The 13,308-nt window shown below is 38.7% G+C and overlaps 1 protein-coding gene across 1 annotated transcript in view; it reads right to left on the bottom strand.

The window, feature by feature from the left end:
- Positions 1 to 1,982: 1,982 nt before the first annotated feature.
- The window catches only part of LOC111820962 (zinc finger protein 345-like), a 43,588-nt gene continuing 32,262 nt past the window's right edge, over positions 1,983 to 13,308 (bottom strand). The window contains 4 exon segments of the mRNA XM_023733241.1: positions 1,983 to 5,468; positions 5,470 to 7,411; positions 8,054 to 8,204; positions 9,225 to 9,351. Coding sequence (XP_023589009.1) covers positions 5,373 to 5,468; positions 5,470 to 7,411; positions 8,054 to 8,204; positions 9,225 to 9,351 — 2,316 coding nt within the window. The 3' untranslated portion in view covers positions 1,983 to 5,372.

Below are 13,308 nucleotides of genomic sequence, written 5' to 3'. Positions count from 1 at the left end.
TAAGGAAGAACGTAATAAATGTCAGAGTTGTGCATGTAGAAATTTTTGAAATGGTGTCTCTTTGGCTATGTATATTTTTACCAAAAAAAGAAAAAGATCAAGAAAAGAGAGGGTTGACGTGTCATAGGGTTGTTGACCAATGTCAAAAAACAATGTGTACTATTTAATAAAAAACTGTTCTGTAAACCTTCACCTAAGGTACAATAAAGAAAAATGAGCTATCAAGCCACGTAAAGACATGACAGAAACTTAAATGAATAATGTAAGTAAAAGTAGCCAATCTGAAAAAAGCTACGTATGATTCCAACTATGAAAAACATTCCGGAAATGGCAAAGCTGGGAAAAAGACTGGTGGTTGCCAGGTTCTGGGGGAGATAGGAAGGGATAAACAGGTAGAGTATAAGGGATTTTTAGAGCAGTGAAAAAGAGTTTTAGGGCAGTGATTTTCAGGCATTGGAAAAGACTGTCATTAGGAAAGAATAAAAAGACCAAAATACATGTCAGAAGAGACTCTGAAAGTTGCTCTTGAATGTTGAGTAGCTAAAGCGAAAGGAAAAAATGAAGTAAAAGAACTGAACAGCAGATTTCAAAGGATGGCTTGAGAAGACAAAGTTATAATAACATGTGCAAACACCAGGAGATAGAAAACCAAAACGGAAGAACATGCTTGGCGTTTTTCAAGATAGATGTCTACAATTAACCATTGACTGTTTGTTATGACATATTTATATATTTACAAATAAGGCAAAACCCTAGCAATTGGTGAATCTAGGTTAAAAAACATAGATGCTCGTTTTACTGGAACTATATATTTTCTTTAGAAGAGCAAATAAAATTAAACAGCTAAGAGAAAATCCATCTGCCAAAATTCATCTGGTTTATGGTAAATTAAATTCCAACATCTGCCAATGACATAAATACGCCTACATTGTTTTTCTTCTTATAGATTTCTATAATTTAAAGCTCTAGGACGTTTTCAGGGATATGCAAGTGAGGTAAGGCAGAGATGACTTGAGTAGAGCATTTCTTGCTAGTAAATTTATATGTACATTAACTCATTCATTCATGGATTGATTTACGTCAGATACATAGGCACCCTTTTGTTGTCAGATGCTATTAAGTAGATTTTCGACTGACTGACTCAAGGATGGAAACCTTGGTGGCGTACTGGTTAAGAGCTACAGCTGTTAATGAAAAGGTCGGCAGTTCAAATCCACCAGGTGCTCCTTAGAAACCATATGGGGCAGTTCTACTGTCCTGTATGGTTGCTATTAGTCAGAATCGGCTTGATGGCAACGGGTTTGGTGACCCAAAGTGACAGTGAACTGTGCCATAGGGTTTATTTGGATGTAATTTTTATGGTAGCAGATCGCCAGATCTTTCTCCTGTGAAGCCACTGGGTGGGTTCAAACCAGCAACTTTTCAGATATTAGTCGAGTACACAATGGTGCCACCAAGGCTCCCTAATGTGCTAATAACCTAAAAAACATTCTACCAGAATACAATTTATTACACTTCAATAACTAATGCATCGCACTGGCAAATATACTGAAAAACATCTCTTTAAAGTATTAAAAGGCAAAGATACCACTTTAAGAACTTAGGTGTGCCTGACTCAAGCCATGGTGTTTGCAATGTCCTCATATGCATGCAAAAGCTACACAATGAATAAGATTGAAGAATTGACACCTTTGAATTATGGTGTTGGTGAAAAATATTGAATATACCATGGACTGCCAGTAGAATGAACAAATGTGTCTTGGAAAAAGTACAGCCAGAATGCTCCTTATAAGAATGGCTTACTTTATCTCACATACTATGGACATTTTATCAGGGGGGACCAGTCCCTGGAGAAGGACATCATGCTTCATAGAGGGTCAGCGAAAAAGAGGAAGACCTTCAATGAGATGGACACGGTGGCTGCAACAATGGGCTCAAGCATAACGATGAGGATGGCACAGGCTCGAGCAACGTTTCATTTTGTTGTATGTATTGTCATTATAAAGTCAGAACCGCTCAGACGGCAATTAATAACCACCATCAACTAAAGCCAGAGAAACTGGATCACTGGAACACGCTAGAATCACCATGTCGAGGAGGACAAGATGAAGCTGACGCCAGAGTCACCTCAACACAAAGGTAGAAATGCTTCTTCCTGGTGGAGATTTCAGCAAAGTAGAGCCCAGCACATGAAAAGGCCAAAATTGTATTTCTTAACCAGCCTCCTCAAGGGCCCAAGCCCCAAGCAGGTACCCTGCTCCCTGCAGTTTAGAATGAGCCGTGGGTTGATGTGGGTAAATGAGATGGAATTTAGGACTGGCCACAGCCCCTAAGTGCCCACTGAGGCTGGTTCAACCAGAACAAGTAGGTGCTAAAAAGAGAACTTCAGAAAAAGAGGTGAAGTGAGTGGTAAAACAGCTGATTAATGGCTGACCTGTTATCTCGAACGAGCCCATCTACTTCCATTTTCTACACCAGGAAGAAAGGAATGGCCACTGTCACCGGGACTGTGGTGACAAGAGCAGTGGCCACATTCTGCAGCTGGGAATGGATGACAAATGCTATTTTCTTTCTAAAAAGACTTGGTTGAGCCCTGGCTTCATACCAGGCTGGAAGCGACAGTGATGGCATAACCCAGAATCCCATACACATGGGCCTGTGGTCTAAGCAAGATTGCTACAGGCCATTCCCTCTCCTCAGCAAATGTAGGGTTGCCTGTCAGATGACCTACCCACTGAATGATTCCCCTGATGCTACTCCAAACAGAAGGATACTAGTTCTTCCAGAAAACAACCTCTGCAGATCCCAGCAACAACTGAAATGATACATTGCTTTCAGAATACAAAATGGCATAGCCTCTTTTAAAAACACATTGACAGTTTCTTATACAGTTAACAATACATCTACCACACGATAACAAATCTAGAAATGAAAACTTTACATTCACATAAAATCTGTTCAGAAATGTTCATATCAACTTTATTACCGTAACAACTAGAAACCAAAACATCCTCCAAATAGTGAACACACAGTGGTATGTCTATAAAACAGAACACTGCACAATAAAAAGTAACGAACTATTAATACATTGATAAACCTGGATAAGTCTCAAAGCAATTAGGTTAAGTGAAACCAAACCAGCTGTTGTAGAGTCAATTCCAACTTATGGCGACCCTATAGGACAAAGCAGAATTGCCCCATAGAGCTTGTAAGGAGCGGCTAGCCATTAGCTGCCGAGCTCTTAACCACTGTGTCACCAGGACTCCATGTCCAATAAAAGGATCTATAATCAAAAACCTATATACATCATATGTACTGGGACTGTTGCCAGGGATTCATGGTCAAAGATTTCACTAAAAAGACGGATGAAAGACATTTTTGGAGAACAGAAAACTACTGTTCTGTACTTTCATTGTGCTCCTAATTATAAGATTTAATGCATTTAACAACTTACATTCCAAAACCGAATTACTCTTTAAAAATTAAGAAAAAACAACTCTTTTAGTGGCAATCACTATTTTAATATGTGGCTACGCATTTATCTAACAACTTCCTTCCTGGTGGACACTGATTTACACTACCACTGTTATCAATAGGAAGCACCATAGCACCCAGAGATTTCCATAAAATGCTACAAGGGGAATTGCTAGGTCAAGGCAAAGTCTAACTTGCAGCCTCCATTTTAAGGTCTCTTACATGAAGAGTCCATGAGGCAGCTTCCAGCTCACCATGTGGCACAGTGGCATGTGGGAACAGCCATTTATCTTGTCCCTACTAATATAGGAAGCTTAGCTGGTGTCCTCTGGTCTCCCGGCCCTAGAAAGAGTGTTCACATCAGGTGGAGCAGAAACCACTATACTAGTTAAGAAACTGCAGCCTCAGCTCCTGAGTGGGCACAATTCTTGGAATGTCAGAATAATCAAAAAAAAGATACTGTCACTAAGCACAGGCTCTACTTCAGTGCAGGACAGAAGCTCCACTGCAGCTTACTAAGACTAGGGCTCTGTGTTGGCACACAATTGCCTTGGGCCTCAGAATGAACAATCCTTCCATGAAAACCGTTTGTCACAAAACCATTTAAGTCCTTCTGTGGGATGACTTTGAATTAAAACTTTCTGTATAGTTTCTCCAGCAGTAAAGCAAGGATGATAATCATAGTCAAGGAAAATCAGATGCAATGCAGAACAACACCATAACAACACTAAACATATACTACAATCCTGATTTTGTTAAAAACATTGCTTTGCATACAAGGCTGAAAGTAAACACCCAACATACCAAGAGTGGTCAGATTATAAATGACTTTAATTATCTACACGCTTTTCAGATAAAAACAATTTTCTACAATGAGAACGTGCTGTTTCATACTCTGAAAAAATAAGTTCAACGTAGCTGATAAAAATAAAACAAACTTCAAAACACCCATTTCTTGATGAAACATATTAATGAAGAGAATTTTTATATAAATGAACCAAAATGCAAACACTATCAAAATTCATTTCTTAAAATTCAAAGGATATTTACAACTGGCATTTATCACTTTAATGTTTACATCAGAAAATAAAGAGTGGATCTTAATTTGCATGGGATTAAGGCAGTAATAAATCCCCATGTTTAACTTTTATAAGATTTTGTCCCTAGTATGAATCTCCTTGTGCACAAAGTGGGATATTATATGATTGAAGTTTTTCTCAGAATGCTTACAGTTAATGTGTCTCAGCAGTTTGTGAGGTCTCGTAGACGTCATGAGAGAAAGTGGACACTGAAGGCCTCCATCACGTTTTAAAGTCGTACAGTGAATCCAGTCTAATATCTCATATGTTGCGTAAGACTAGAAAAAGACATGTATGTGATCGCAGGAACCTTTACATTTGTTTATATGATGTCTCTCCAGTGTGACTTCTCATATGTTCTGATGTGCTTATCATATATGTAAATTTAAATGACTGTGTTGAAACACACAAATTTTCCCACATTCCTTACATTTTCATGGTTAATCTGGCATGCATCTTCTTTCAGGTTTGCAAAAAGAAAATGGATAAGTTATACAAAACACACATTTGTTGTTTCTTTCTAGAATGCCTAGTCAGATGTGTCCCGAAGAACATCTGAACACTTTCTCAGATTACTTATATTCATAAAACGCTGTCCACTGTGAGTTTGTACACAGTGGCAGAAAAGACTAAACTTTACCATGTTCCTTATATAATAAGCGTTCTTTCCACTATGCCTACCCTTGTGAGTTTTAGGTAAGAGATATGAGCAACAGCTTATACACATTGACTACATTCATAAGGTCCCTCTGCACTGTAAGTTTACTGATATTCAATAAGGACTGCGAAGTGATGAAACTCTTTCTCACATTCATTACATTAATACGCTCTCTTTCCACTGTGAGTGCTTTTATGTGAAGTGAGGTGTGAAAAATTCTTAAAAGCTTTCCCACATTTCTTACATTCATAAGGTCTCTTCACCGTGAGTTCTTACATGAGTAGTGAGGGATGAAGACTGACGAAAGGCTTTCCCACATTCCTTACATTCATAAGGCATCTCTCCACTGTGAGTTCTTAAGTGTATAGTGAGGCTTGCAGACTGACTAAAGGCTTTCCCACATTTCTTACATTCATAAGGTTTCTCTCCACTGTGCGTTCTTATATGTACAGTGAGGGTTGAGGTCTGTCTAAAGTCTTTTCCACATTCCTCACATTTATAAGGTTTGTCTCCACTGTGAGTTCTTTTGTGTACAGTGAGGTGTGTGGAATGACTAAAGGCTTTCCCACATTCCTTACATTCATAAGGCCGCATTCCATTGTGAGTTCTTTTATGTGTAACGAGATGTGAGGAACAACTAAAGCCTTTCCCACATTCCTTACATTCATAAGGCCTCTCTCCACTGTGAGTTCTTATATGTGTAGTGAGTGATGAGGCCTGCCTAAAGGCTTTCCCACATTCCTTACATTCATAAGGCTTCTCTCCACTGTGAGTTCTTTTATGTGTAATGAGGTGTGACAGATGACTAAAAGCTTTCTCACACTGCTTACATTCATAAGGCCTCTCTCCACTGTGACTTCTTACATGTGTTGTGAGGGATGAGGCATGACTAAAGGCTTTCCCACATTCTCTACATTCGTAAGGCCTCTCTCCACTGTGAGTTTTTATATGTCTAGTGAGGCCTGAGACCTGACTAAAGGCTTTCCCACATTCCTTACATTCATAAGGCCTCTCTCCACTGTGAATTCTTATATGTGTAGTGAGTGATGAGGCCTGTCTAAAGGCTTTCCCACATTCCTTACATTTATAAGGCCTCTCTCCACTGTGAGTTCTTATATGTGTAGTTAACGATGATGCCTGTCTAAAGGCTTTCCCACATTCCCTACATTTATGAGGCCTCTCTCCACTGTGAGTTCTTATATGTTTAGTTAGGTATGATAGATGACTAAAAGCTTTCCCACATTCCTTACATTCATAAGGCTTCTCTCCGGTGTGAATTCTTATATGTGCAGCGAGGGCTGAGGAATGACTAAAGGCTTTCCCACATTCCTTACATTCATAAGGCTTCTCTCCAGTGTGAATTCTTATATGTGCAGCAAGGGCTGAGGAACAACTAAAGGCTTTCCCACATTCCTTACATTCATAAGGCCTCTCTCCACTGTGACTTTTTATACGTGTTGTGAGAGATGAGGCATGACTAAAAGCTTTCCCACGTCTCTTACATTCATAAAGCCTCTTTCCACTGTGACTTTTTGTATGTCTAGTGAGGCCTGAGACCTGACTAAAGGCTTTCCCACATTCCTCGCATTTATAAGGTTTCTCTCTACTGTGAGTTCCACTATGAGTAATAAGGGCTGAGGAACGACTAAAGGTTTTCTTACATTCCTTACATTCATAAGGCTTATCTCCATTATGAAATTTTTTATATAAAATAAGGGACGAAGGATGATTATTGGTTTTCCGACATTCATGCTTATGATGCTTATGACCTCTTGCGTGTGTCAGAAAGGATGAGAAACTACAGACATCTTTCCCCCCTTTGTTACATTCATAGTGTTTCTCTCCAGTAACTGTTGCCACAGGATTCTTCAGGGTTGAGATACAAATGAAATCTTTCCTACATACCTCACATTTATACGGTTTCTTTCCAGTAAGAGTTCTCATAGAAATACTTAAATAAGAGGGACAACTGCAGGCTTTTCCATGTTCCTTACACTGACACGTACTGTATCCAGTGTGAGATCCGGTGTGATGCTTTTGTGATGACTGATGTACAAAGGCATTTCCACACTCACAGCATTCAAAATGATTTACTTCTGGAAGATTTCTTTTTACCACAGTAATATTTGGAATCTGGGTGAAGGTTTTTCCATACTGATTGCCTTCATTATGCTCATGGAGGGTCTCTACTGTACGTCTTCTGTTAAAAACACAAAATATGCTGTTGGAAATGAATTTGTTCTCATTTCACCATTATCAAACACCATAAACAAGCATGGGTTTTGCCCTGAATTGTCTCATGTTTCATATGTTAAATCATCTAACAGAGATACTATCATTACTGTTACTTTTTCTAAAATAGTCACATGCTTCGCATCCACAACACGTTCTGTGAAATAGGACATTACATGATTTGGATAGCGTGCGAAGACTATATTATATACAGGCCGTCCCTGGTTTACAACACCTGAAGTATATACAATCTGCATTTACTAACCAACCTGAAAGGCATATTATATTAAAAACTTAAGTTACATACAATGGTTTTTAATAACAAATGTGCAGTATTTTATGATGCAAACGAAAACATTATTTGTACTGTATTATTAAAGGTATTTTAATGTATCTGGAAGAGTTTTATTCCAATTGGGATTTCTGAGGTCTATCATAACCTTATCGGACCACGGAAGTACATGCAGTCAGACGTTGCCCGAACACATACATAGCACATGACTGTGCAGATATACATAGATATATATATAAATTTATATATATATAAATTTCATGACACTTTAGAACTTTTATCTGAGACAGTCTTTCCTCTCATTTGAATGACACTCACCCAGAACGTCTCCCCTGGTTTTGAGGCTGATCTTCACTGACAAGCAATTTGAAGATTTTTCCTAACACAGAGGACGAGCTGTTATTCTTCATGAATTGCACTATTATGCGTTCACTGGGTAATTTTTCTCCATCATTAACGTTTTCAGACACTGACCGAATGGTTCAAGTTGAGGTTCACAATATGAAACAAATGAATTATCGGGGGGGAAAAAAGCTGCTGTGAATTAAGAAAGACTTAAACACATCTCACTGTTTCAGAACTTTGACAATGGTTAAAAATCCATTTACTAAGAAATATTTCCATGGGGACTGAGAATGATGGTGACTTAAATAGGCATAATCAGAAGAACTAAGTAGAAAGATAGTAAATACATTACACCTGAAACATTGAAAGAAGAGAAAAAAAATTTTCTCTCTCATGACCACAGTAGGAGGGGTCTGAAAAAGATAAGTAAGCGCAGGTATCTGTGAAGTCATCTCCTCAACCTAGAAGAAACTTTCTAGCTGATTGATTCAAATTTCATTCACTCCATGCAAGGCTGGTTCTTCAAAAACTCTTGCCTTCCTGGTGCTCCCTGACACAGTGGACATGGGTAAGTCCTATCTCTACTCTCCTCAGATCTTTCCCTTGCTCCCCTTGGGAAAAAATGGGTTCATATATTCTTTCCCTCGATGCTGCTCATGGAGAAATACACATCTGACAAGGTGCTCATGGAGAAAAGCAAATCATGATGGAAAACAGTATATAGAGCAATAAATACTTCCCTAACAATGACCAAATATTTTAATCTTCAGAATCTCTGTATTTGGGCAAGTGTGAATATGTTTGCAGCAAAATAATCATTTCAAACTTGTAATAAACACAATAAAACTTTCTACAAGGTCCAAAACCACAAATCTCTTAGTGCCCCGAAGTGAACCCTGAAGACAATGCTTATACTTGCAACACTTAAAGAGAATCAAGGCTTTTTATCACAAAAATGAAAATCACTTCAATATACAGGGCTTTATGTTCATGGGGAAATCAGGATATGTAAGCTCCACAGAGTAAGGGATTATGCCTGTTTTAATAATTTATTCCAATTTCTCAGCCCAAATACTGGAGCAAAGTCAACAGGTACAATATTTTTGTTCACTAAAAGATTAAGTTTAAAAAATGCCATTCTTACCTACTGAAGCGAGGTTTCTGAAGGTTTCCATCATCACATCTCTGTAGAGTTTCCTCTGAGCAAGATCCAGCAAAGCCCACTCTTCCTGAGTAAAGACCACGACCACATCCTCAATGACCACTGAGTCCTAAAACATCCCACACATTCTGCATCAGCAAGATACCATGTATTCCAATGTATGCAAGAAGAAGCGTGCGACTGAGAGTCCTAGGGAACTAAGAATTCATAGGGATTTGACAGAAGGTTCTTTGTTGTACCAAGATCTACTCTAGGGTATAGCCACCAGCCTCTTCCCTTCACTAACTACATTCACACTTCCTCACTGAATACATCCTGTCAAACACAGTGAATTAATCTCTACGCCGTTTGACAGTGACCAATTCCAGTCTTACTCCCTTCTGTCTTTATCATCTACAACAATTAAACATGGAAAAAGCGAAGACATAATTCAGATCATCTCTTCATTGTAAACGATTTCACAACCTTCCATAAGACCCACCAAAACACTAAACAAGAAACACAGGGTGAAAGGATGAAGTATTAAAAACTGGGGAACACTGCAGAATGCTAGTTTTTCCTTTTGTCCCTTACAGCCATTAAAGGACCAGAACCCCTCAAAAACAAAGTGGAAACTAAAAACCCTGAACAGGTCATATTTTATTGAAGAACTCTAGGGGATCAAGGGTGACAAGTCTACCTGCTGAAAAAAGAATATTTTCTTGAGAATTATGAATTTCATAGAGACAGGCAAAGGTACTTAAAGTTAAAAAGAGCTCAGGTATGAGATAGGAAAAATGGAAATCCAGATCTCTCCACAATTCTCAAATTTTGAAACTTGATGCAACTGTAAACCAATTATTAGTGACCACACCTCTCAACATAAACCCATACACCCACACGCACTCTACTGTTATGACAAAGTTCTACCTCTGCAGAAACCTGAATAGCATGCCCTTGTATTTGCTGAGGTTACAATTCCCATTGGGAAGTGACTGCACAACATGATGAACGTGATCAATGTCACCAAATTATACATGTAAAAATTGAGGTACGAATGTTCTGTTTTACACATATAAGCGAATCAAACGCCTTGAGGGTCTTCCTCTTTTTCACTGACCTTCTACTTTACCAAGCATGATGTCCTTCTCCAGGGACTGGTCCCTCCTGACAACATTTCCGAAGTATGTGGGACGTAGTCTTGCCACCCTTGCTTCTAAGGAACATTCTGGCTACACTTCTTCCAAGACAGACTTGATTCTTCTGGCAGTCCATGCTATACTCAATATTCTTTGTGGACTATATACAATAGTCCGCAATTAAAGGCATCAATTCTTTGTTTCAGTCTTCTTTTATCACTGTTCAGCTTTCGCATGCATATGAAACTACTGAAAACACCATGGCTTGGGTCAGACGCACCTTAGTCTTCAAGGTGACATCTTTGCTTTTCAATACTTTAAAGAGGTTTTTGCAGATTTGCCCAGTGCAATGTATCTTTTGATTTTTTGACTGCTGCTTCCATGAATGTTGATTGTGGATCCAAGTAAAATGAAATCCTTGACAACTTCATTCTTTGATCCGTTTATCATGATGTTCTTTATTAGTCCAGTTGTGGAGATTTTTGTTTTATGCTAACGTACTCCATACTGCAGGCTTTGGTCTTTGATCTTCATCAGTAAACGCTTCAAATCCTCTTCACTTTCAGCAAGGTTTTGTCAACTGCGTAATACAGATTAACATATATATACATATATGTGCATATATATACACACACACAAACATACATGCGCAATGGTGGCGCAGTGGTTAAGAGCTATGGCTGTTAACCAAAGGTCAGCAGTTCGAATCCACCAACCCGCCTTGAAAACCCTATGAGAGAGTTCTACTGTCCTATAGTGTCACTACGAGTCAGAATCAACTCAATGGCAATGAATTAAAATATACTTGTGTGTATATATATAGTTTTTTTTCCCCGTTTTCCAAGATCACAAGACTCGGGTAAAATTCAACATTGTCAGAAGTGAAGGAGTTGTTGCTATCATTGTAAGTCTTTGATATCAGCTGTCTTTTCAGGCTGGTGCCAAAAGCGAGGGACACCTGCTTCCTGGGAGGACAGGAGTGGGTCACCTTTGCCCCTGGGGCCACTAGTGATGGTTATGCTGCTGACTCTTCTGGCTACCCACCAGCAACTCATGGCCCTCCTCACTTTGGAGCTGGGCTTTACCATAGAAGCTATTTTATAAACAGTTTCTCTCTCCTCCCCTTCTTATTCCCTTCCCCTTGCAATTCACAGATAAGCACAAGGCAAATATAATTCTCCATCAGACCACAAAAGAGTGACCCTCTCAGCACATCACTATAAACTTCCTGATACTTGTCTTGGATCCACACCCACCTACATTCTATGATTCTGGGATTCAGTTTCACAGCTAGGTCTTTCTATAAAATGGCTGGCCCCTTGGTTTATACTTAAGATAAATCTGAATGAAACTTATATCCAAACATTAAAACATTTCTTTAATCCTCATTTTCTACAAATTTCAACTAAAGTCCCTGGGTGGATATAGTTTTTTTAATCACAAAAAGTAAGTTTTGTAATTAAGTTGAAGGGCAGAGAATTTAGCTGTTAAATTCCCTGTGAAGCCTAGGAAACAGAGACTTACACACCAGCACTCTAGAGGGTCCACTCCAAAATTTTCTATTTACACCCGTGGGAGGAACATAACCACTGACTACCTGAACCCTGACTACTGAAATTCCTTGGGCTATAGGACTTACCACTGTGAAATAGCATCAAGCCATTGTCTTTCTCATGTAATAAAGAGAGAAAAGGCTGCGAATTCCATGCTGGATGCTGAAATCGGGCTGAACAGCAGAGTAGCTGTAGAGTAAAGCACCTCTTTGTCAGTAATAAGTCAAATGAACTATCTACGTCATCTCTAATCAATCCTTGTATGATGGTTTCACAACAAACTTTGAGCTACAGCCAAAATCCAGAACTCTCCTCCATTGCAGTGGGACAGGTTCCATATTTTAAAGTCATCAAAAACCCTTACATTCATTATACAATATACTAATAAAATGATCCATAAATTGAGCAACTATGATTTGTGAAAGGTTAGTTGTGGCTCCTTCATTTACTAAAATTGATTTGGGAACAGATACATCAGTGAACAGAAGAAAAACATCAAGGTGCACACAGACCATAAGTTCTTTGGGTGTGGACAGTAAATAAAAATATAAAATGTAACATTAAAAGGCAATAAGTTCCTTGGAAAATGCAGCACACTGAGAAGATAAGGAGTAAGAAACAAAAGCATATTTATCTTTAGTGAGTTAGCGCAGAGAAAACCAAAACATTAGTGAAGCCTGGCTTAGTATGGGGAAAAAAACACTTTCATTTCTAAAAACTTGGAATTAGACTGTGATGATTTTGCAAACACTCATATAGATTTCACATGCTTGTCGACTTCAATGATTACCAAGGTACAGGCATATGAGTCAAAGGGCTCCATTGACTTTCATGCCCAGAAAATGGAATGTGCACTGCTAATAATCAGAACACAAAATGTCATTTGCAATAGGCTAAACATAAATTTGGGACACTGTGGAAAACAAAGCACCATAAATGAATAGTATACAGAAATTAATATGAAAATAAAGACTACGGAAAGACATAACACAGAAATGAAGACTTCCAGTTTCTGGTCCATTATGTAAGGAGTTTGGAAGTCATTACTCCCATCCTCACAATAAAAAAAAGGCTGAACATACCGAACTCACAGAATTGAAGTTACAGGGCAAACTGCTGCCCCAAAAGTGTAGGCAAACAGGTAGATACAGAGAACCATACCAAAGCAAAAACCTAGAAACTGAAACCACCGCTAGGATCAGTCTGTTAGGTGTAGGAAAACTTAAAATGCAATTGATGAATTGCTGGAGGCTCAGTGTGGACAAACTTCAGGGTTAAAAATGCTGAGGGGGCCAATCTTATGGGGTTCCACATAGGCTTGTGAGTTTTACCTTCAATAATCCTATCAAGTACTCAGTGTGAAGATCAGAGAAAAATCTCCTTGTGCTTCCTTCC

Source organism: Trichechus manatus, unplaced genomic scaffold, assembly GCF_000243295.1.
Source record: "Trichechus manatus latirostris isolate Lorelei unplaced genomic scaffold, TriManLat1.0 scaffold00057, whole genome shotgun sequence".
Classification (NCBI taxonomy): Eukaryota; Metazoa; Chordata; class Mammalia; order Sirenia; family Trichechidae; genus Trichechus; species Trichechus manatus.
The sequence above is the reverse complement of the archived record's forward strand: the minus strand, read 5'-3'. Positions and strand labels throughout refer to the sequence as shown.